General features: G+C 36.5%; 1 protein-coding gene across 1 annotated transcript; it reads right to left on the bottom strand.

Annotated features, from left to right (window-relative positions):
* Ctss (cathepsin S) lies at nucleotides 1–26488 on the bottom strand. Its single transcript, XM_015502998.2, has 8 exons — nucleotides 26042–26488; nucleotides 23857–23983; nucleotides 15031–15153; nucleotides 13652–13801; nucleotides 11369–11596; nucleotides 9725–9890; nucleotides 5699–5801; nucleotides 1–438 (listed from the first exon to the last, which is right to left on the bottom strand). Exons 1-8 carry the CDS (start codon nucleotides 26065–26067, stop codon nucleotides 339–341), a joined length of 1023 nt encoding a protein of 340 aa, XP_015358484.1. The 5' UTR covers nucleotides 26068–26488; the 3' UTR covers nucleotides 1–338.
* Between the last annotated feature and the right edge of the window lie 129 nt (nucleotides 26489–26617).

Here is a 26617-nt window from a genome sequence, read left to right as displayed (position 1 = left end):
GAAATTTGAAATAGATTTATTAAGCTCTTTTAGACCACCAAGTTACAAAAGGCTATTGAAAGAAAAAAAATAAAGAGTGCAAAATAAAACAAGGACAAACTTCTCAGATTGTCCTTGGTGGACCAATTCTAATACAGTGACATCTATGGTACATTATTCATTTACTTTGCAAGCTTTTTTCAGAAATATGCAAAGCTTTATAAAGTGAAAGCAAAATTTTCTAATTAGAAATGGTAAATATATATTGATGTTGATACATTTCATCTTTATTTATACAGCAGGTAAAATTAAGAGAAAGTATTTCATCTTCTTGACTTGTTATAAAATGAAGAGGTCCTCTAAATTTCCGGGTAAGAGCAATAACTGGCAATCCCACAATGATTTTTACTATTTCTTGCCATCCGAATATATCCTTGTTCACCAAAGTGGAGGCCCCAGCTTTAGAAAAAGAAACGACACAAAATTACAAATGAAAAAAAATCAAAAACATATTATCAACTTTTTATCTTTTTGGTTGTTTTTATTCTAAAATAATTATATGTGAAAAGCCATAAGACAATTTGAATGAAATAACATAATAATTTCCCCAGAGATGCAGGCAATTTTCAAATGACAGTTTGGAAGGCTTTAGTTCTATAGTGTTGAATAGACTTATTACTTAAGGAAAAAATGGATGTTTACCTTCTATAGGGAAAGAGTGGTAGAGTGGTATTATCCTTTATAACCAATCTCTAAATTTGCATAGTAGGATCATGGATGATGATTTTCTAACAAATTAAAATTCATCTGGAGAATATCTTTTTAAAAATTATTTATTTAGTTGTAGATGAACACACAATATCTTTATTTATTTTTCTGTGGTGCTGAGGATCGAACCCAGGGTCTCACACGTGCTAGGTGAGCACTCTGCCGCTGAGCCACAACCCCAGCCCCAAATTGAGTGACTTGAAAAACAAAAGTTTAGGCCAGGCACAGTGGCACACACCTGTAATACCAGCAACTTGGGAGGCTGAGGCAGGAAGATTGCAAGTTCAAAGCCAGCCTCAGCAATTTAGTAGACCCTAAGNAGCTTTTTTTTTTTTTTTTTTTTTGGAGAATAGCTTTTTAAGAAATACTTTTGAGTAACTACTGTGAAAATGTCAGGTCAGGGGATTCTAAAGTAAATGATAAACAGTGCAGTTCTGAAAGAGCTTTTTGATCTGGAAGCGGATGTGAGATAAGACTGTATCATAGGTAAAGCTATAAAAAATGATACGTTACCCTGTGAGAAGGTGAGCTCCCTGACACTTGTTTAATCAGAAGTTTGTTGCCTAAGTTAAAGATTTACAGAGAGAATTCATAAGCCAGCTAATGGTTAGAGAAAACCAATGGTTCACTCACTTTTTGGTTCCATGGATGTAGAGGATTTAAATTTTTTTTTTTTTTGCAGCTTGACATAAAGATACCAATTTAAAAATTATCATGTGTGAACAAAAATATATTCTAACCTGTCTGGCACAGAGTAAGCAGGCAATAAATGGTAATTAATATTAATAATATCTTGGCAAGAGCTTATTGTTATTGCTTTTGCTTATCAAAATAGATACTGAACAATACATTCCTTTATAAGCAGTGACAATGGGGTTTGAATTTTAGTGTAAAAGGTTTTTTGTGCAAAATCATTAGAGGTTTTTAAGGAGAGCATAACGAATAAGTAAAAGGAAGAACAAGAAGGGAAAAAAGGAGCCTATGAAAGTATTTGAGAAGGAATGACCAAGACACCAAAAAATCAGGACATAATGATGTCTTAAAGCCAAGAGAGAAGTGAAGTGGAGTAGGCTACTGTATCAAATGATGCAGAGATAAAAATAAGACCCGAAAAGTGTCCAGTGAGGACTGACACAAAGAATATTTAAAACCTCTTAAAGCACAGTCCCTTTAAATTATGCTGCTTGATTTCCAGCAGTAAAGCAGCACTTCTTCTCTCGGCCACGTGTAAAAATCACAATCTTCTTCTGAATCCCCGTGCAAAAAGTTTGCAATAGCTTCCCTTTGCCTAAGAAACTGAAGTTTCTCATTTTGCTATCCTCTGCTATTCACAACTTGGCCCCAAACCAACTTTCTGCCCTTTTCTTTCCCTCCACTCTTTCACTGAAGATATCCAATTTTCCTTTCAACTAAATTTCTTGCTGTTTCCCAATACATTAGGTATTTTCTCTATTTTATGTTTTTATCTGTGCCCTAGTTACAGCACTCAGTCATCATCCTGTGAGGTATTATCACTGTCAAAAGTAACACAGATGGTAAATTATGAAGCCGAGGTTCAGATCTAGACTTGTTTTATTGCAAAGGCAACTCTAACTGTACCATCCCTATCCCTGTGTTATCCCTGCAAGTGAAGTAGTACAGGGAAGGAAATTGAGACCAGAACATTCAGGATCTTTTATAATTCATAATTTTTGTTAGTATTTGCTGCCTTAAAAACTAGGTAAAATAAATCACTTTTTCTGAGCTGAGTTTGGACCTGAATTCTGGTAGTGAAAACTGAATTTATAGATATTGTTGCAGTCATATGCCGCATAAAAACATTTCAGTGAGCAATGGATCACATATATAAAGTGGTCAAATAAGATTATAATGGAGCTGCAAAATTCCATCACCCAGTGATGTTGTAGCTATCATAATGTTATAGCACTAGGCATTATGTGTGTGTGGTGATGCTAGTGTAAACAATTCTGCTATATTGCCACTTGTATGAAAACATAGCACAGGGCTGGGAATTTAGCTCAGTGGTAGAGCATTTACCTAGCATGTATGAAGCCCTGGGATTGATCACCAGCAAACCCGTCACCCCCTCCACAAACACAAATTATATAGCACATACAATTGTGATGATGGCAAACAACTATATTACTGGTTTATGTGTCTACTAGACTTTTGGGGGCTGCACTGGGGATTGAACCCAGGGCTGCTGTACCACGGAGTCACATCCACAGCACTTTTTACTCTTTGAGACAGGGTCTCACTAAGTTGTGTAGGGTCTCACTAAGTAGCTGAGGCTAGCTTTGAATTGGGCAATCCTCCTGCCTCATCCTCTACAATGGCTGGAATGATAGGTATGTGCCACTGTGTCAAGCCTGAGGACAGAATATTAGACACAGCAAACAGGGGGAATGTCATGTGAAATCGGAGGCAGAAATCAGACTGATGTTTCTATAGGCCAAGGAAAACCAAAACCAGCAAACCTTCAGAAGTTAGGGGAAAGGTGTGGAGCATTTTAAAAAAATATTTATTTTTTAGTTGTCGTTGGACACACTACCTTTATTTAATTTATTTATTTATATGTGGTGCTGAGGATCGAACCCAGGGTCTCACACGTGCTAGGTGAGCACTCTGCCGCTGAGCCACAACCCCAGCCCCAAGCATTCTTTTAAAAATTAAAATATATAGTGAGGCACAGTGGTGCACACCTGTAATCCCAGCAGCTCAGGAGGCTGAGACAGGAGGATAGCAAGTTCAAAGCCAGCCTCAGCAATGGCGAGGTGCTAAGCAACTCAGTGAGACCTGTCTCTAAATAAAATACAAAAAAGGGCTGGGGATGTGTGTGGCTCAGGGGTCGAGTGCCCCTGAGTTCAATCCCCCATCCCCCCAAAAAATATATTTAATTAACAAATATTATATATTCAGGGTGTACAATGATTATCATAATCAAATTAAGTAACACATCTATTTCCACCTATGCTGTACATTAGATCCCCAGAACTTTTTCATGTTATAATTGAAAGTCTGTACCTTTTGGTCAACATCTCCTCATATTCCCCATCCCTATCTCCTGGCAACTACTGTCCTGCCCTCTATTTCTATGAGTTTGACTTTTTTAGATCTCACATATAACTACAATTATATAGTATTCTTTTTGTGCCTGTGAACATTTTCTTCCTCATAAACCTTATGATCATAAACCTAACCCTGATGATATCTTTATCTCTGACATCTGTCCTTTAGAACTGGAAGACATATATTCTTGTGGGTTTGTTTTTTATTTTGTTTTGTTTTGGGTACCAGGGATTGAATCCAGGGACACTAAACCACTGAGACCATTCTTAGCCCTTTTTTGTATTTTATTTATAGACAGGGTCTCACTGAGTTGCTTAGGGTCTACTAAATTGCTGAGGCTGGCTTTGAACTTGCAATCTTCCTGCCTCAGCCTCCCAAGTTGCTGGTATTACAGGTGTGTGCCACTGTGCCTGGCCTAAACTTTTGTTTTTCAAGTCACTCAATTTGGGGCTGGGGTTGTGGCTCAGAGATAGAGCACTCGCCTAGCATATGCGAGGCACTGAGTTCGATCCTCAGCACCACATAAAAATAAATAAAATAAAGGCATGTGTCCCAACAACAACTTAAAAATAAGTTTTTAAAAAAGTCACTCAATTTGTGGTACTTTGTTATGGCAACCATAGGAATATAATGTAAGAAGATGCTTTGAGTATGTGTGAGTCTTAACTCTTCATATTCCTCCCATTTTACCCTTCTAAAAGTCACATTCCTTTTGTTTATGAATTATATAGATGTAATTTTAATATGTATATTGAGGGGCCATTAGGTGCTGCTCATACTGTACGGAGGATAAAAGACAAGACATAATCTCTATCCCAAAGGCATATACAGAATATTGGAATGACAGGAAGTGTACACATAATGTACAGCATGCTGTGACTCCCTAGTCATAGGACATTTGGTCAGCATAGAAGAAAGACATTTTACTTGGCACAAAGATTCCAAGATTTTCTGGAATAGATAATGCCTGAGCTGCTTTTGAAGGCAAAGAAAGAATAAAGAAGAAGACATGAAGATATGAAGGATAAAATGGTAGAATGAAGATTTTAACTACAAATCGTTCAATGTAACTGGAGTGGAAAGTATGGGACAATAAATGCCAGGATTTGAGACTGGCGAGACAGGTAAGGATTACAACATGGAAGACTTTTCATTATGCAGGAAACATTAATTTTACATTGAATAGTACTAAGTAGAAGCACTATAAGTTCAGACTCCTACCTTAAATCAGTTTGGCAGCAGTAAGAAAGACAGGTTTACAAGTAAAGGAGGTGAGTTAGAAGGCTGCAGCAGTAGTCCAGGTCGGAGATGTCTGAACTAGAGGAGTAATAGAAGAAGAGAGGAGACAGAACCAAGGACGGGTGCCAGGTAAAATCAGTTTGACTTGTTGCTTGATTGGAACTGGAAGGCTCTAGGATGGTTCTGTAGCATCTTATTAGGTGACTGTATTGTGTGATGTTGCCATTTATTGATATGGGAAATTCTGGAGAGAACAGTATGGTGGAGAAGGTACTGAGTTCTTAGGCAGGTTGAGTTTGGAGAGACTAAAATATAGGAAAAGTGTATATAACTAGATAAGTCTGAAGTTCTGGGTGGATGTCAGAGCTAGAGCTAGAGACAGAGAAGGCATCAGCTTATAGATTATGTTTAAGGTCACAATGACGTAGAAAAATGTAGAATAAGAAGAGTAATGGGCAGATGGTGGAGCTCTAGTATTGTAGAAGGTAAATGATGAAAACAGAGATGAAGGCAAGACAGTAAGTGGAGAAATAGGGGCACTGAGTAATTCAGAATGTCACTTTGTAAGAAGCTATAAATATTCATCATTGTAAGTATCATGATTATCATCATAATATAAATATACTAATGTGAAATACATTACCTATTTTTCACAAGCCAATAGTCTTTCCCATTAAGGTTACCATAGCCAACCACTAGTACACCATGATTCACATTCTGAGTACAGGATGAGTCATAGTAGACACCTGCAAATAAAGTATGGGTAGAGAAAGATAGTGAATGATATATGATAATAAAGGGCATTAGAAAATTCTATTATTTTTATTAGACTCCTCTGGATATATGGCAGGATTCATTAAGACATCAGGAATATATATTCTCATGCTTCAGCTACGTAGAGCTCACCACTCTTTGCCATCAGTGCTGTATTTGTCAGGTTCTTGCCAAGTTTGGCACCAATCCATATTTCCCTCAGAAACCTCTGATAAACCAGCACCTTTGTCTAATTATTTAAAACTTATATATGGTTATTGTATTTCTTTGTATGTATATGCCTAAATTGCTTCATACATTTTCATTCTTTATTAAATGTGATGTTCTGATTTTTTATGTTCTTCAAAGTGAGGTTTAAAATATATTTACTCAGTTGGTAGAGTGCTTGCCTCACATGCACAAGGCCCTGGGTTCAATCCCCAGCACCACACACACACAAAATAATATATATATAAAGCATATATTTTATTTATATAATTATATATTTTTAAAAATATATATATTTATATATTTGGATGGATGTCAGAACATTATACAATGTTATATATATAATGAACATTATACAATGTTCTACCTTTAGTGGTTACTCAGAAAATATGTTATTGAGTTTTGTATGACTGTGTATTTTTTTTAAGTATTAACTTAAAAAATAGTGTTAGGTGCCCTCCTTATACACTGCTGTGTTACACCTACACTGCAAAGTCTCTCCAGGGGTTAAACGCACAGGCTTAGGAATGAAGTTGAGTACTTGTTGTTGTTGTTGTTGAAATCCTTTATTTTTAAAAAAATATTTATTTATTTTTTAGTTGTAGTTGGACACAATACCTTTATTTTATTTATTCATTTTTATGTGGTGCTGAGGATGGAACCCAGGGCTTCACCCATGCTAGTCGAGCGCTTTACCACTGAACCACAACTTCAGCCCTGAAATCCTTTATTTTTTAAAATTTAGATTTCTTTTTAACTGATACATAAAACAAAATAGTTCATATTTATGGGCAACCATGTGATAGTTAACATATCTGTTTCCTCAAACATTTATCATTTCTTTTTTTTTCTTTTTTTAAGAAGTTTTTAAAAAATATTTATTTTTTAATTGTAGTTGGACACAATACTTTCATTTTATTTATTTATTTATTTTTATGTGGTGCTAAGGATCAAACCCAGGGCCTCACATGTGCTAGGCTATCTCTCTACCACTGAGCCACAACCCCAGCCCCATTTATCATTTCTTTATGGTGAAAACATTCCAATTTTTTTCTTTTATGTTTTTGAAATATACACTACATTATCATCACCTTTTTTTAAATATCATCATTATCTTTTTTTTTAGAAAATCACTTGTTTATTTAAATATTGTACTTATGAAAAATCCCAGAATGAGAAACACGAGCATTTGTAATAATAATCAAATAAACATTATCATTATCTTAATGTGTTACTTATGTGCAATAGCACACTCCTTTTAACTATAACTTAGTACCCTTGGATCAACTTGTCACCATCCCTCTCACTTCCTGCTCTTTCTAGTCCCTGATAACCACCATTCTATTCTCAACTGATATGAGATCAACTTTTTTATATTCCACATGAGTGGAATCAAGTGGTACCTGTCTTTCTGTGTGTGATTTATTTCACTTAGCATAATGATCTTCAGTTCCATTCATGTTGTTGTAAATGTCCAGATTTCATTCTTTTTTTATGGCTGAATAGCATTCCATGTTGTATATATGTACCACATTTTCTTAATCCATTCATCAGTTGATGGACACCTAGGTTGTTTCCATTTCTTGTCTATTGTGAATAGTGCTGCAATAAACATGGGAATGCCGATATCTCTTCAACATACTGATCTCATTTTCTTTGAATATATATCCAGTAATGGTATTGCTGGATCATATGTTATATGGTAGTTTTGATTTTAAGGAACCACCATACTGTTTTCAATAATGACTGTATTAATTTTTTTTTTCAGTACCAAGTATTGAACCCAGGGGCACTTAACCACTGAGCCATATCCCAGTCCTTTTAAAATATTTTATTTAGAGACAGTGCCTTTCTGAGTTGCTTAGGGCCTCCCTGAATTGCTGAGGTTGGCTGGATTATCCTGCCCTCAGCTTCCTGAGCCACTGGGATTACAGACTTGTGCCACCATACCCAGCAACTGTATTAATTTATATTCCCACCAAAGAGTGTACAGGATTTCCATTTCTGCATATCTTCATCAGCACTTGTTATATTTTGTCTTTTTGGAAATAACCTTTCTTACCGGAGCAAGGAGGTATTTCATGCAGTTTTGATTTGCATTTCCTTGATGATTAGTGATGTTGAACTTTTTTTTTTTTTTTCACATACTGGTTGGCTATTTGTCTATTTAGGTCTGTCGTTCCAACCCTCAACCCCCCATTCCTTTGAGATATTTCTTTGTCTAGCTTGGTCTTAAACTTGTAGGTTCAAGCAATCCTCAGCCTCCCAAATAGCTGGGGTGATGAGAATGCACCCCTGGGCCCAGCTTGGATTGCTCATTTTTAAATCAGGTTGTTTATTTACTATTGAGTTGTTTAAGGTCCTTACATATTCTGAATATTAACCCCTTATCAGTTTAAAGTTTTCATATATTTTCTCCCATTTTGTAGGTCATCTTTCCACTCTGTTGATTCACTCAGCTTTGCTGAGCAGAAACTTTTTAGTTTGATGAAACCCTACTTGTCTACTTTTGCTTTTTTTTCCCCTTGTGCTTGTGAAGTCTTGTCCAAAAACTATTGGCCAATTCCAGTGTCCACAGGCATTCTTCCTATGCTTTCTTCTAGTAGTTTCAGGTCTCAAGCTGCTTAAGTCTTTAGTTCATTTTAAGTTGATTTTTGTAACCCATTAGAGGCAGGGGTCTCATTTCATAGGATATCCTCTGCATATATATCCAGTTTCCCAACACCATTATTGAGAAGACTGTCTTTTCTCTGTTTGTTCTTAGCACCTTTGTCAAGAATCAGTTGACTGTGGATGTGTGGGTTTACTGTAGGATCTCTATTCTGTTCCAGTGGTCAATGTGTCTGTTTTTAAGCCAATACCATGCTGTGTTGTTTATTATAGTTTTGTAGTTTATTTTGAAGCCAGGTTGTATAACGCCTCGTGCTTTGTTCTTTTTGCTTAAGACGGCTTTGGCTATTCTGAGTATTTCATGGTTCCATACAAATTTTAGGATTTTTTTCTAGTTATTGAAAAATGGCTTTGGTATTTTGATAGAAATTGCATTAAATCTGTAGCTCACTTTGGGTAGCATGGACATTTTAGCTATATTGACTTCTCCAGTGAACCTGGGAACACAGGATAGCCTTCGTGTGTGTGTGTGTGTGTGTGTGTATTCTCTTCCATTTATTTCATCAGTTTTATTTTCATTATAGAGATCTTTCCCCTCTTAAGCTAAACTTATTCATAGGGTTTTTTTTTTTTTGGTAATTATTGTAAATGGGATTGCTTTCTTGATTTCTAGTTCAGATAATTGGCTATTTGATATATAAAAGAGCAACTGATTTTTGTATGTTGACTTTGTTTCCTGCAACTTTGCTGAATTTGTTGCATAATTTTTAGTCCTAGATCAATCACTTTCAAGTTATGTGACTTTAAGCAAATTAACCCCTCTCGAGTGACTTTTTCATCTGTAAGTTTGAGTTATTTTGAAGATTTAAATAAAATAATATATCTAAATGATTTACTACAGTACCTGTCTTATAGTGTTAATAAGCTTTAATAAGTATATTAGAAATAGATACAAAAAGGTTATATGAAATGAAGATTTTGTTTAAGCTATCTAAACACTCAGAGGGGGAGAGATGGGGAAGAATAATCTTATAGTACAGGGCAGCATAAAACAAGAGGATAAAATATCTGTTTTTACCACTTTTGTAGAGGAAGAAAGAAGGATGACTTGCATCTATAGCAACAGACACAGGTCCTTTATTGGCCACAGCTTCTTTCAGGACATCTTCATCACCATAGGGAAGTTGCGTGTACCTTGAACACGTGGCGGCACGATTTTTTGAGTCATATTGGCACTTTCCATCCTGCCAAAAAAAAAAAAATGATAATTCAGATAAATAGTATATTTTGACTTTCTTTATAAATCACTAATATTCTAAGTCTGGTTTTCAAATATTTTCTTTGCCTTCCTTTCTCCCCCGCACCCCTGCAATTTATAGCACTGAAACCAGGGAACTGTACCGCAGAGTTATGTTCCTAGCCCTTTTTGTTTTTTAATTTTGAGACAGGATCTGGCTAAGTTGCTTAAGACCTTGCTAAATTGCTGAGGCTGGCCTTGAACTTGAGATCTTCCTGCCTCAGCCTCCCAAGTTGCTAGAATTACAGTAATCCACCTATGTCCTGTGAAATATGTTTTCTTTGCTCAATTTAACCTTTTTTTAAAAAATATTTATTTTTTATTTTTTTGGTGGACACAATATCTTTATTTTATTTTTATGTGATGCAGAGAATCAAACCCAGTGCCTCACGCATGCTAGGCAAGCATGCTACCACTTGAGCCACATCCCCAGCCCCTCACTTTAACCTTTTCAAGTGTCTAAGACACCCTCTAATTTTTAAAGAAAGAAAATCTAAATTGTCTGAGTCCTAATGGTTCCAGATTTCACCTATGACAGAGGTAATATAGAATTATTTTATGGTTTTAAATTGTGAACATCTTCATACATGCAAAACTTGCCAGGCAATGTCTCCTCATACTCTGAGGTGTATTGTAGTGGTAATACTACATCATAAACTTTAGATTGAAACCTTAAAGTCTTTTTGATGATATAATACGTGCAAAATGATTTGCAGTTAAAATGATGGTTTAGAAGATCATATAATATGGAAAACAGTATATTTTAAGTAGGAAAATGGAGATTATGAATTCATGGTTGTGGTACATGCAACTATACTTTAGGTGCTTCACAGGAAAAGAGCTTGAGAGAAATAAACCAAAATAATAGTAGTTAAGATAGGGAGATTTTTGAGTGATATTTCTCTTTTTTAAATTTTCTGCAATATGCACATGACTTATTTAACAATATATGTAACAAACTTGCAAGAAAAACAGAACATTATTGAGTTTCTTAGTAGGTAGAAGAATGATCTGGTTATGGTTTGAGAGAATAAGGTTGAATATGGTAGGCTGCAGAACAAGAAAGTTTAAATATTAGGCAGATACACAAAGAATTTTAAGGATGGTATGCTTAAAGTTTGTGTTTAAGTATGAATGCTACTTGTTTGTTTAATAAACATTGTGCAACTAATAAATTAAAAAGGCTACTGCATAAAGGATGGGGATATAGTACAAGGTCCTGGGTTTGATTCCCAGTGCCTCTTTAAAAAAACAAAAAAAGGTTATTGCATAAGAAAGAGAAGTCTTGAGAACTGGAGGGTTCCCGATTGGAGTTCTCTTTCTTTTACACCCACACTGCTTCTCCATCAGTTGGCTTGGTGGTGTAGTCAGTACACAGATAATATGAGGTCATGGGGCAGCAACCAGAGTTTGCCTGTGACACACCATGGCCTTGTAGGGATAGGAAGCTTCTGAATCAATGCCGTTGTTATCAATGATGTATTGGAAAGCCTCCGTCATGAAGCCACCATTGCAGCCTTTATTCTCATATTTTTCAGTTGAACAATCCACCAGATTCTGGGCACTGAGAGAGACCAGATTTCCTGTTTTCATCTTCACTTGTGCTTCTAGGGCTCCCACAGCACTGAAAGCCCAGCAAGCACCACAGGAACCCTAAAACAGAGACAATGACACACCGCATTAATAGAAAGTAAGGATGGCTATTGCCATCTATCCTAGCTGGCAACCTGTGCTGGGTTCACAAATCTGACTATTCCAATAACTTGAGAAAACGGTGAAGAAAGCACGCAAACACACAGAAGTGCCTTTTCAAAATCTGGGACAGCTCTCTGACCTTAGGGGTCCATGGAAAAAGAGAGAGCTACTGGAGTTCTTTATTCTTATATAGGGACACACAAGGGGAGGTGCCCTATCCCCAAAAGGGCAAAGGGGTAGGATTACAAAGGAGCAGGTGAGTGTAACTCATCCCCACCGGGTGACACCTTCTCTGGAGCCACGCCTCATCATCCCAGTGGAGGTAAAGCCCAAGTTATTGCAGGGCACTGTTCAGTATCTCTCATTCAGGACTTAAGGGCGAGTATTTCCAGAGCGGCTCCTGATAGATGGCTTCCATAACAAAAATTGGGCAACTCCAAGTTAGGTTAGCTCTGTCAATAGTTCCCAAGAAGGGATCCTCTACTTTACTTTCCTTCTCTCTTAGACAATGGGAATGAAAGCAAAATATTTGATTGTCCTCTAGATAAGATCCAACCTTGATGGAGACTTACAAATGGCTGAGCTAAGAACATAATGGGCATAATCAAATATATTAAGAATTAATATTCACTGAGAATGTGCCAGATCTCACCTGTCTCCACCTATGAAGAAGGGGGTTACATGTCCACAATAAAGTGATTTTTTTAAAGAATTTAACCATTATTTTATTTATTTGTTTTTTGTTTTTAATGTGGTGCTGAGGATTGAACCACAGCCTCACCCATCCTAGGAAAGGGCTCTATACCACTGAGCTATAAGCCCAGCCCAGTTAAGTGATTTTGAGTGACTTAATGATTTTTTTGCCTTAGGGTACCCTCCCTCCTGCCAAATAATGCCTGAAAGCAAGACCTTTAATACTAGGTAAACATTTTACATTATTATCCTTAGAAATGTTTTCAGAAGCTATTTTTTAGGGAGGTATAAACAAACAGAAAACCACAAATCTGCTTTAGTTAACAGAAGGTATAGAGGATATAGAGTTCCATCACAATTGCTTGTGTTTCTCTCTCTCTGTCTCCCTCTCTCTTTTCTCCTCCCCTCCCTCCTTGATGTTTATGCAATAGAACAGATTGAAATTGCTTTGGGTTAAAGAAAATTTGGTCATTAAAATGCAAGCACCCAGGGAAAGGAGCTCATACTCAGAGTTAATACCTAAAAATGTAGGTCTTTGGGTTTTCCCAAACTTCTATTTTTAGAGAAATTTGAGTAAGAAACCCAAAACTAGTTGAAAGAAAAATATATGAGTGGGAAAGAATACAAGTAGTACCTTTTACTTTCTTCATTTGTCACAAGCTCGGGCAGCTGCTTAGAATGCTGTTTCTTCTCCTTTACCCTAACTTCTAAGGTGACACGTGTTCTACCCGTAGTTACCTATGACTAACTTAGGATTTTTGTAGGTTTAAAAAAAAAAAAAACAAAAACTCATGGAAAATACAACATAGGAACATCAATTTAACAAAACACAGATTTCTTATTTTAACAACGAAAACCTAGCTTTGAATTAACTTGACTGTACAATCTGTAGGTCAGTCTAACTCTAGTTCTTTCCTCACCTTCAACCCTGAAATTCAGAAGTTAGATGGAGAGTGAAACTTCTTGGTCAGGGTTTTCTCACACTCCTGGTGACTCTCAAGCAAATGCCTTGATGGTGGGTCTAGTGCAATCAATGAATGTCATGAGCACTAAAAGTTTGTTTGATAAATCTAATGACATAGTTCATAGTTTTTGTCTAAGGTAGCTGTATTACCACTGTGTTCGAAGAGCTGTGGGGACAACAAATAGAGTACAGTAAGTGACCCTTTCCTTCGGGGGCTTAAAATTTAGTTGGGGAAACAAGTACAGAAACAATTGGAAAGACACATAAGAGACTTTGGAGAGTCACTGCCAGATTGTGCAGCTAGACAGAAAGAGAGAGCTCTCTTGAGGGGCAGAGGCTGGGATGGTAAAACTCACCTGGGATTTGACTTCAGTAACACACCCCTTCTCTCTCCAGTCGAAAGACTCTGGCAATTTCTGATTAGGGTTTGACTTGTAAGTGTCATTTCTGTGCCATTTACTGGGAATCTTCAGGGAACTCATTAAAGACACCACTTCTTCACTGGTCTACAAAGCAAACATATGTCCCCCTTTACTTAATTCTTCTTTTTAATATCCTATAAACTGTAAATGTGAATATATTCTCAAACTGAGAAATATCATAATGGTAGTGACCAACTTAGGTACTATTGGCTAGTAGAGTGGATTATCTGGGTTTTTGGTCTTGCACTTTACATTAGCATCCCAGTTAGCTAAGCACTTGCATTGGGAAGAAGAGAAAGAAAATGGTAAAAACTAGAAGTTACACGGAGTCAGATGTTTGGTTCAAACTAAGACATAATTTTATAAAAATTCTGTCTAAAAAGCAGGCCAAATTTGGTTTTCCTTGTGAGAAAGCATTACAAAGGAAATTCCTGCAGTTAAGTAGGAATTTGGTCTACAAGGGGGATTCCTTCCCAAAAAGTATTGCAATTCTTAATTCTGACCCAAATGGTAGTTTCCTAGGGTAAAAAAGGAGATAAAAACTAGTGGAGAGCTGGGTGCAAAAGCACGCACCTGTCATCCTAGCTGCTGGGCAGGCTGAGACAGGAGGATTGCAAGTTCGCAGCCAGCCTCAGCACACGCAAAGCGCTAAGCAACTCAGTGAGACCCTGTCTCTAAATAAAAAATACAAAAGAGGGCTGGGGATGTGCCTCAGTGGTTGAATTCCCCTGAGTTCAATCCCTGGTACAAAAAAACAAAAAAACAAAAAAAAAAAGAAAAGAAAAGAAAAAATAAACTAAAGGAGGGCTATGGAGGTGGCTCAGTAGTCGAGTGCCTGCTTAGTATGCACAGGGCCCTGGGTTTAGTTCACAGCGCTACAAAATCTAAAAAATAAAAGCCTAACAAGAGATTATTTATGACACTAAGTTCTCACATGCTCCCACTAAGAAAGCAAGGGATCAGGGGGCTGGGATGTGGCTCAAGCAGTAGCGCGCTCGCCTGGCATGCGTGCGGCCCGGATTCCATCCTCAGCACCACATACAAACAAAGATGTTGTGTCCGCCAAAAACTAAAAAATAAATATTAAAAAAAAATTTTAAAAAAAGAAAGCAAGGGATCATATTAGCCAATTTAGACTTTCATAAATATGTTAAGTTACTATAAAAGACTGAATAATCTTTAGAAAATGCCTTCTAGAATCCATTAAAAAAAAAAAACATAGTGGGGCTAGGATAGAGCGCTTGCCTAGCATGTGTGAGGCACTGGGTTCCATCCTCAGCATCACATGAAATACAAATAAAAAATTTACTTACCATGTCTCCTAAGTGGTTCATGCCTAGATCATATGAATGCATTCCCATTGAATGCTCCAGATTGTGAAGCGTAACAAACTTGAGATTCTTTTCCCAGATGAGACGCCGTGCTGCCTCTTCATTCTAAAATACAAGGAAAGAGAACACAATTATACTGAATCTTGGACAAATAACTGTTCAATAATGAAAATAGCATTTTACAAGTCATTATACTAAATATGGATCTGTCTAGGAGCACAAAAATGAATGAATATATTCAATATAACTGCTAAAATTACTAATTAATCATAATTTTTGCTTTTAATTGCTTTGATGATTATTAATATTATCTTGTGGTATACATTATGAATTTCTCCTTAACATGCTAAAAAGTTTCTTTCTGGAAACTGTTGTTTATTGAAAAGTTTCTTTTATTTTTTATTTATTTAAAAAAATTTTTTTTAGTTGTAGATGGACACAATATCTTTGTTTTACTTATTTTTTTTTTTAATATGGTGCTGAGAATCGAACCCAGTGCCTCACACATGCTAGGCAAGCACTCTACCACTGAGCCACAAACCCAGCCCATCCCTTAATCTTTATATATCTTTATAAAATATTTGTTTACTCTCATTCTTGAAAATAAATTTATCTGATTATAAATTTCCAGCTACTTATCTCCAGCTATTTGAAGATATGGCTTCAATGTCTTCTGGTACCTATTATTGCAAATAAAAGGTCATTGTAATAATCATACCTCTGATTTTTGTTTCTGTGAGTTTTTTGGGTTTTTTTTGTTGTTGTTTTTTTGTAGATGGACAAAATGTATTTATTTTATTTAATTATTTTATGTGGTGCTGAGGATCGAACCTAGTGCCTCACATGTGCTAGGCAAGCACTATACCACTGAGGTACAGTCCCAGCCCCAACCTCTATTTTTTTTTTGGTTTAAATTTCTATTTATTTTCATTTCTCTTTAATGTATTTTTATAACCTCTGTTGTTAACTCTGGTAGTTTTTGTGATTTTTCTTTCTCCTGGGTCTGGTTGTGGGCTTCTTTATTTACCTTCTGCTGGGTATTCTTGATTGGATGACTTGGGACTTTTTATCATATCTGGAAATCCTCAACCAATATCTTTTCATATGTTTTTTTTTTTTTTTTAAATATTTATTTATTTATTTTTAGTTCTCGGCGGACACAACATCTTTGTTGGTATGTGGTGCTGAGTATCGAACCCGGGCCGCACGCATGCCAGGCGAGCGCGCTACCGCTTGAGCCACATCCCCAGCCCTCATATGTTTTTTTTCTCCAACATTCCATTTAGTTCTTGTCTTCAAAATCACCTCTCAAATGTATTTTGGAGTCTCAAAATCTCTTTCATCTCTCTTCCTTGCATTTTCATAGAATTTTCTTTTTATTTCTGTGAGCTGTTTCTGGGTGAATGCCTCAGTATTGTCTTTCAGATTATTATTTTTTAAAATATTTATTTTTGGTTTTAGGTGGACACAATATCTTTATTTTATTTTTTTAATGCGGTGCTGAGAATCAAACCCAGTGCCTCACGCCTGCTAGGCAAGCACACTACCACTTGAGCCCCAAGTGGGGCTTTCAGATTATTGACTCTTTCAGATTATTGACTCTATCCAACTGTTTCCATTCTGGAGTTTATTCCTTTGATTGAATTTTCATTGAAATAACTTTTATTTTCCATTTCTAAGACTTCTCTTTTAGTTCATGATTTAATGTTCCATAGTGTGGTTGTTTTTTTCTTTTACATGTAGTTTTAAAAAGTCATAGAGTTTTGGTTCTATTATTTAAATTTCTGTTTTTGTTTTTGTTGATAGTGCTAGGGATTGAACCCAGGGCTTCGTGCACGTTAGGCTAGTACCCTACCACTGTTCTATTATTTTAATTTCATCCAGAGTGAATTGATTAAGCTGACTGTTGGTTTACTTGTCCTCCAGGAGATTCATTTACATAGAATAAAATATAACATACAATGTACTTCCTAGAATAACTAACAACCAAAGCCAGAATAAGCCTTAGGTCTAGTAATCAGTCAACAACACCTGTTCTGCCTCATTTTATTGAGTAGGGTAAGCCCCAGGGCAGAACCTGATTTTAGGCAGCAAGTCTATGCAACCCCCTCTCATTGGGAACATGTTTTTTGTTGTTTCCTTCCTCTTTCCCTTCCTTTCATCTTTTCTTCCTTCCTTCTTTCTTCCTTTCTTTTTGGTGTCTAGGATTGAGCCCAGGCACTTTACCACCGGGCTACATCCCCAGTCCTTTATATTTTTGATTTTTAGACAGTGTCTCGCTAAATTGCTCAGAGCCTCACTAAATTGCTGAGGTTGGCCTCAAACTTGCAGTCCTCCTGCCTCAGCCTCCTGAGCTGCTGGGATTACAGGTATCCACAACCACACCCAGCTTAAATCACTTTTAGATTACTTATAATGCCTCATAAAGGAGCTGGGGTTGTGGCTCAGAGGTAGAGCACTTGCCTAGTACGTGCGAGGCCCTGGGTTCAACCCTCAGTACCACATAAAAATAAATACATAAAATAAAGGTATTGTGTCCAACTACAACTAAAAAACAAATATTAAAAAAATGTAAATGCTACATAAATAACAGTTTTACTGTGTTATTCTGAGAATGATGATAAGGGGGGAATATTTGTACATATTCGTGTTAGAATTTTAAAAAGAGACCACCCTGGTTTGGGGAAAATAAAATAAAAATAAACAAGTGTCCATTCATTCATGGCCTCATGGGGCCTGGAAAGTTTGAGGAAAAGAAAACAACAATAAACAAGTATCCAAAATCTCCCTGTGGCTACCATGCTCTGCTCCTTCCAATCCACAACAAATCATTGCTTATGTTCAACCATCTTTGGAAACTACTACAAGATTTGCAAGGTTTAAAACTAAAAGAAAAAAGAAAAGAACAACTCTCGAGAAAAATTATAAACTGCAACATCATGCTCTAAGGAAATAATCTTATAAAAGAATGGTTACAACAGTTTTCCTTACTTTTTAACTTCTGCTGGATTTCTAATTTTCCTAGCCTTGTATTTAAATGTGAATTACAGCCCCTATATGATTTAATAGGATTGTAAAAAACCGTTTTATACAAAAGAAGAAAAAAAAGTGTTTTTTTAAAATCCACGCTGTTTGGCTGGCTATCTTATCTGTTTTTAGCTAGCGTTCTTAGCCAGCTCCTTCCCCTCCCTAATGCTGCATCACATATAGAAATAAAAAATTTTTTAAAAAAGCAGAAAAACTGCAATCTGTATACGGGGTAAAAATGGGAGTTCATAACCCACTTGAATCAAATGTATGAAATATGATATGTCAAGAACTATGTAATGTTTTGAACAACCAATAATAAAAATTTAAAAAAAAGCAGAAAAATTTCAAATGTGCAAGTTTTCTTTTTTCAAAAAAAAAAGTTGTTTTTTGTTTTTTTTTAAGAATTTCACAGGCTTCCAAATGATTCTGGTCTGAGTTAAAGGTATGCTCTGACCTGATTAAAAAAAGTTGATATTACTACAATGTAAGTTTTTAAATATTCTTTGTAAGCTGATGGGGTTTTTCTGATTAGTCTTGTTTTTTCTAACTATAAAAGTTTTTACATTCTGTCTTTATACAAAGGCCAATTTCTCTGGTGTTAACTCTTAAATACATTCAAAGGATTTCTTTTAATAAATCTTAGGAAGATATAAACATGGTTATGTTGGAAATGAGTCTGATAACCATCAGGGACAAAAATTCGAGCTATATGAAACCATTGATTTCAATGTCCATCATGGTTATTGGATTTTATACCTGACATTTCCAATTACACAGGCCTGTCTTATTTCTATATATTATATACTTGGTATTGAATTGACACTTAGACAAATGAGTACTCACCTATTAAATTTTAAGAATTAAATGGATCCAGATAACTTAATTCAAATCAAATAATTAAATAAATATATAGATGTCTTTAAGGTTATGTATGGCTCATGGGTTTTTCTAGGTGGCCAAATAATAAAATCTTAATTTCTAAAAAATATCTGAGATATAATGTAATATCCATTACTTCAAAAACTTTTCTTCAACAGAAAAAGGATGATTAATATGATTAATCATGTTTTTCTTGTGTTTTTACATTACAATTAAAATGAGTAAATTAAATTTAACATAAATGGGATTAGTCTTCATAAATATGGTTTCTTAAATAAATTAATTAAAAATTATAGTTGGTGCCAAGCTGATCTCTCCTTTTGTTTCCAGTTGTTAAAGAAACAGGATGCTGCCTCCTTCCTTTATTTGACTCCTTCTTTATAACAGGCTTTACAGAGAATTAATGAAAAGTTATCGACAGTGATGGTGGATTGACTTCCTGTATCTAATGTGCCATTATCATTGATAGTTCTTGTTGGAAAGCCTTATGCTTTTGCAGGAGTATTTGCTATTCTTAATAAGAAGTTATATATAATAAAATGGTTATATTTTTTCTCATTTTTCAGATATTTTGTCTGAAAATATTTTATCTGTAATATTTTATCTTTTTTTTTTTTTAGTTGTAGGTGAACACAATATCTTTATTTTACATTTATGTGGCGCTGAGGATCGAACCCAGTGCTTCATGCATGCTAGGCGAGCATGCTACCACTGAGCCACAACCACAGCCCTTGTCTTTTTTTGTTGTTGTTGTTTTAATATTTGTTTTAGTTGTAGGTGGACATAATAACCTTTATTTTATTTTTATGTGGTGCCGAGTATTGAACCCAGTGCCTCATGTGTGCTAGATGAGAGCTCTACCACTGAGCCACAACCCCAGCCCCAATATTTTGTCTTTTACTGATATGTATGCTCAATTAATTGCTGATGATTATACTAAAATTTTATCCTTAACAGGCATGGATATTCATGTTTTATACCTTGCTTATGAAAAAAAACTTTATATATCTCTAATAATTACAGTTCATACTATTATCAAGTTATATTAACAGATTTTTTAGCACCTGTTGATTTTCACATGCTTCATAATGGACAATTCTCTCTGTTATATCAGGTTCCTTAATTATATCCCTTTTCCTTAATTTCTACTGTTCCACTTGTAGATGAAATAATAGTGTATACAGATGGAAGTAAACAAAGAGGAATAAAGTCTGTTTTTATTAATGGAGAATGGGCTGACTATTATACCCTACCTCAAATTTCTCCACAGTGAGCTGAGTTAGCTACCATTATCCTGATGTTAAAAATGTTTTCTACTATTTTAAATGTTATTACAAATTCTCAATGTATAGCTAAGCTTGTGCCTCATATTTCCATGGCTGTGTTATGCCCTCATTTGGTTTCCAATTTACTGTCTCTAAAACCCTTTAAACTCTTTTACAGCATCGTATGTCTCCCATCTTCCTTGCTTATGTACACAGCCACACCAAGATTTCTAGACCTTTGATGGAGAGTGACACTTACACAGATGAAGCTATAAAATCCCTTTATCCTTTGTTTTCAGGTGCTGTGAGATCCCATGGATTTTTTTTCATCAAAATGTTCGATCACTAATAAAAATGTTTTCCATCTCTTCTCAACAGGCTCATGCTATAGTTAACAATTGTTCTGACTGTGTACTCTTATGGGCCCCTATGTAAAAAATTATGAATCCACAGAGCCTCCATTCTAATGCACTTTGGCAAATAGATGTTACTCATTTTCCTCCTTTTCATCCTTACTCCTTTCTTCATGTTTTTATTAATCCCCATTCTGGGTTTATTTGAGCTAGGTATCTGCTTATATTTCTCATTTATTTCTTTGTTTTGCCACCAGGGGCAAGCCTATTCATTTAAAGATGGATAATGCCCCTGCATATACATCTTTTGCTTTTGCACAATTTTGTAATCAATGTAATATAATTTTAAATCATAAATTCCTCATAATCCTACTGGACAAACTTTGGTTAAATGAGCACATTGTACTCTTAAAACTTGCCTTTTAAAACTAAAACGAAAAAGGGGTAATCTAGCATCTCTCATATTAATAATGCTTTAAATATTATTTTATTTACAGTTAATATGCTCAATATGCAATGCAAAGTTAACACTCACAATTAGTTGTCTGCTTTGGATAGACATTTTATTCCCAAACAGCCATTACTAAAAATTTATGTAAAATATAGGGTTCCAGACCCAGGATGACAAGACCTATGCCTCTGATCACATGGGGAAAAGGACAGACTGCTGTGCTTACACCAACAGGTCCTGCTTGGACTCCAGCTCCATGTATGAGATCTATTGATTGTGAACGGACAGCAGGAACTTCACAACCCGATTCCCAAGTTTCGTTTGATCCTGGATGAGGAGAGTCCCACCAAACAAAAGGACAATTATTACTCTCCTCGATAGAGAAGAAACATTAAAGGAGGACAGATACGGAACACAAAAGAGAATCCCAAGCTGCCAGACTTTCACTGACTTGGGGGGATATAAAATCATTAACAGCCTCAGCTCAACAGCTGTTGGCTCAAAGGGGGTTAAAATGTGCTCTGGAAAACTTAGTTACTGCTTTGTTTGCTAAACTCACACAAAACTCTGCAAATGTTTTGATCCTTATTATAATTTTTCTGCTGTTGTACCCCAGCTGTGGGAAATTTAGTACAGTCAGACTTCTGGACTTCTAGAACCTATTATAATATCTGGGTTGCTTGGCTAAAATTGTTATATACCTGCAAGAATGTCGCATGGTACTCATTGTTGTCTCAACAAATTAACTGTGTTCTCACCATCCTCGCAGGATTTAATGGGCCACCATCCTGCACAACATATTCATAAGAGTTCTATTCCCCTTGATGAGAACTGTGATGATTCCGTACATCTTCTCTCTAAGGCAGAATTTGATGCTTTGGCATTTTCCTTAGTGGGTATCCCTGGACTAACTGTCGGGACTTATAAAACCACTATGAAGCTGGCCTGTGCTGTGGTAAAAAGTATTAATCCTACTTCTCTGGCCATGAATATGCTTAATGAGAACAAAAACAGCACTGTCCAGCCATTCTTGACAATCAAGCTGCTATTGATTATCTGTTGTTGTTATATCATAAAGGATGTCAGGAGTCTAATAATATGTGTTGCTTTAATTTGAGTGATAACAGTTAATTCCATTTCAAAGGAGCTAGACCACCTTAGGGACATTGTTAATAAGGTCCGACAAGATGATGGAGGTTTAGACTTGTAGGACTGGCTAACTACATGTCTGCCCAATTTCACCTGGGTCAAATAATTATTCATAGGTGGATGTCTATTGCTATTGGAATTGTTGTGCTGCACTTGCTGTTATCAATGCCTTTGTTATTTTTTTGCCCCCACCAGCATTAAGAAGGAAACCGACATTATTCATCCAAAAAGCCTTAAAAAACAAAAGAGGGGAGCTGTAGGAATTCTGTGTTTGGGATTGGGATCTACAAACTTCATCCCTGTTACATGCTTGGTGACTAGGAAGTTTCTGTGCAAAGACACAGATGCCTGGCTGCTAGGTAAAACCTGGTGACTGGGAAGCTCCTTGCAAAGGCACAGGACACCTGGCTGCCACAGCACTGTCCTTCACAGGTTTACCCCGCTTCCCAGACCTGGGGTGTCCCGCTCCTCCCTCTGAGCTAGTAAGAAAACTCCGCTGGTGCACTACCTGGTTTCCATAGTGACATACTTTGAAGGAGAGAGGCTCTGTGTTTGTGTTAACCTGGACCTTCTCAACCAGCTAGCACTCAGGGTTAAAGGAATACCGGTTACAGTGTAGTCACTTTTTGGGTTATTAAAGAGGACAGTAGAGAGGAGTAGACACCCTTTTGTTTACCATCCTTCTGTCTGTCTGTCTGCAGCTTCCCTGTGTGTTTGTGTCTGCCCTTTATGTGTCTCCTTCACAGATCTCCCCGCACAGGAGTTCCTTTTCATAAATGAATAAATAAGAAGAGAACTTAGAGGGCTTGGGCTGTGGCTCAGAGGTAGAGCACTTGCCTAGCACGTGTGAGGCCTTGGGTTCATTCCTCAGCACCACCTAAAAATAAATAAAATAAAGGTATTGTGTCCAACTACAACTAAAAACCAAAATATTTTTTTTAAAAAGAGAGAACTTAGAATGCATGACTTACTAAGCATATCATTTTTATACAAAGCAATACATCAAATAAACATTATCCTAACTTAGAAGTGTTACATAGTTATAGGACTTAGTTATTCTAAACAACGCAGCTAAATTTTTAAAAACAATCAACAAGTATACTTTGAAATATAAACAAAAAGTACAAAGTGGGAAGTGAGAGTTAGGAAACAACAATTATTAGCAATTCTAAGTTCCAGGAATGGGGTAATTGCAGTTTTTACGACTTTTTGTTCCTCAAATGTACCAAATGTGCTCCTTCCTTAGAGCTTTGCATTCATTTTCCATTGACTTGAAACCTTTACTACATTACCTATTTTGCTTGCTCCCTGACTTCTATCAATTCTCTGCTCAAATATCACATAATTTATGGGGACTTCCCTCACCATCCTAACACACACAGACCCCTCAGTGCAGCCACCACCCAGGGCCCTTCCAATCCCTCATGCCTTGCTTTATTTTTCTCTATTGCACTTCTCACCATCTAGCATACCATACATCTGCTTATTTATTTACTTATTTCTCATCTCTCCCACTATAAAATAAACTCCATAATAACTGGAAGTTCATTTTGTCTCCTGCTGTATACTACCCAAAAGAGCATTAGGCAAGAAGTAATTGCATAATATTTGTGGAAAACACAGTTTGTAAAGAATATAATTTCAAAAGGAAGCATTTTGCTCCAGTAAGAACCCCATCTACCTTTTGTCTGTATTGTTTGCCATAGGTTTTCTTCCAGAGCTGCCAGTGGTGATCCAGGGCAGGGTCTTTATGCAGCTGTGCCATTGCAGAGAAGCACACCAAGGACACATAAAGCAGCCACTTCATTCTGTTTAAGGGAAGCCTCACTGTTAGCTACATATGTTGTGACCATGTATTTTCAAAACAGAAAGTAGCAATGCAGAGTCTACCAAAGGAACACACTCCTACAAATCAGAATTCTACAGGCAACTTCCTGAAGTACACAGTCAGGAGGAATATGTGTAGAATTATGTCTAAAATATTATTTCCAATACTTAGTAGCACTTTAAGAAATGATTTTCAGAAATTCCTCAGTATCTGGTAAACCAAACACACTTAGGGGTTAAAAAGACGGGACTTTTTAGGATTTGCCAATACATCTAATCTAATTTTCTAAGGGAAAATTTCCTCTTACTTTCCAAAACAGAAAATCATGCTAAAGAGGAGGATAAGGGCTGGGTGCGATGGCACACACCTGTAATCCCAGCAGCTTGGGAGGCTGAGGCAGGAGGATCACAAGTTCAAAGCCAGGCTCAGCAACCCCGTGAGGCCCTAAGCAATTCAGCAAGACCCTGTCTAAATAAAATATAAAGGGCTGAAGATGTGGGCTCTTTTAAGCACCCCTGGGTTCAATTCCCTGAACCCAAAACAAAAGAACCAAATCAAACCTAAACAAAACAAAAAGAAGAGCTGAGGGTTCTGTGTGTAGCTCAGTGGTGGAGTGCCTGCCTAGCTGCCTAGCATGTGCAAGGCCCTGGTTTGATTCCCAGCACCAGAAAGCGGGGTGGGGGAAACCCTTACAAAAAATCAATTCATCTTCTGAATTTTTGAATACCTGAGCTCATCTTAACTTCTATTTAAATATCCACAATCCAGGGCTGGGGATGTGGCTCAAGCGGTAGCGCGCTCGCCTGGCATGTGTGCGGCCCAGGTTCGATCCTCAGCACCACATACAAAAACTAAAAAATAAATATTAAAATTCTCTCTCTCTTTAAAAAAAAATTAAAAAAATAAAATATCCACAATCCAATGTGTATATGTATCAAAACATCAGATGATACCCCATTAATACGTACAAATTGTATGGTTTGGTTTTTTTAATATTTATTTTTTAGGAATAGATGGACACAACACAATGCCTTTATTTTTATGTGGTGCTGAGGATCGAACTGGGGTTCTGCCCGTGCTAGGCGATCTCTCTACTGCTGAGCCACAATCCCAGCCCAAAATTGTATGTTTTTATGTAACAGTTAAAAATGCATTTAATTAAAAAATAAGTCAGGTGCAGTGGTCAGGCAGGAGGATTGTGAGTTCAAAGCCAACCTCAGCAATTTAATGAGACCCTGTCTCTCAAGAAAATATTAAAAAGCCTGGGCGTGGCTGGGTGTGGTGGTGCACGCCTGTAATTCCAGCAGTTTGTGAGACTGAGGCAGGAGGATGGAGAGTTCAAAGCCAGCCTCAGCAATAGCGATGCGCTAAGCAACTCAGTGAGACCCTGTCTCTAAATAAAATACAAAATAGGGCTGAGAATGTGGCTCAGTGGCCAAGTGCACCTGAGTTCAATCCCCTCCCCCCAAAAAGGCTGAGAATGTGGCTCAGTGATTGAGCACCCCTAGGTTCAATCCCCAGTAGCTAAATAAATAAATAAACAAAATGCCCCAAACCTTTGAAGATAGTTAAAAGGTAACTGCCATCTATTGGTTTCAAATCCTCAGGGCATTTTCCTTTTTTAACTTTTTCAACAATCAAATATATATTTCAAAGAAAGTAATTATGTACTCTTTAAAACACCATTACTATATTTAATTCAAAGAACTTCAACAGAAGTTCAGTGACTAATTGCCTCAATCTGGATTCTACTTTCTTTCTCATTTCTTTTTTAATTCAAAACAGTTGGAATTTTAAACACATGAACCTTCAAATATATCCCAGAGAAAGCTAGGGTTTAGCCTCAAGCTTAGATGTTCAAGCAAATATTAACTTTTCAAAAATAGATTCTTTTAAATCAGAAAGACCAGAGACTGAGAAACATGTTTTTGGTCTACTTCCTGAAACCAAAGATTTAAAATCTGGCAGGTAGAGCAAGCTAAAATCATAAATGAGGGTGTTCAAAGACCAAATGGGGGGAAGAGAACAGACTACATACGTGATAGAATCAGCAGGTGTTCCCATAGAAAGAATTCCTGAATTGATGTGATCGCTTCCAAGATTTCAGAGTAGCAAGGAGACTTTAGTTAACTGACTTTAAAAAGAAATTGGAACTTGTCACATGAGGTATCCACAATGAGGAAGTAAACTTTGATTTCAGTTTCATTTAAAATATTGTAAGATCAACTACCTCTAGCCTGCTCCCTATTGTCTTAGGGACAGAGTGGGACAGAAAGCCATCAAGAAGAGCTCCCAAATAGAAGAGATCAATAAAACAAACTCAGTAAAGTAAGAAAAGCAGTACAAATTTACCCTTTAATTTTGTTTATGTCAACTCTTCCTCATGAAATTTTGAGTCAGTTATCAATTTCCCTGGAAAATTCTGTCAAGTTACATGTTTGGGGAGTCTGAACATAATTACTGAAAGGAAAGTGACCACAACGCTCGGAGCGACAGAGATCTGTACTGCAGCAGTGAGAAAGAGGAGAAAAGACAAAGAACATGGGAAAGAGAGAAGAACGAGAGAGAGAGAGAGAGAGAGAGAGAGAGAGAGAGAGAGAGAGAGAGAGAGGAG

Source organism: Marmota marmota, unplaced genomic scaffold (assembly GCF_001458135.2).
Source record: "Marmota marmota marmota unplaced genomic scaffold, marMar, whole genome shotgun sequence".
Taxonomy (NCBI): domain Eukaryota; kingdom Metazoa; phylum Chordata; class Mammalia; order Rodentia; family Sciuridae; genus Marmota; species Marmota marmota.
The sequence above is the reverse complement of the archived record's forward strand: the minus strand, read 5'-3'. Positions and strand labels throughout refer to the sequence as shown.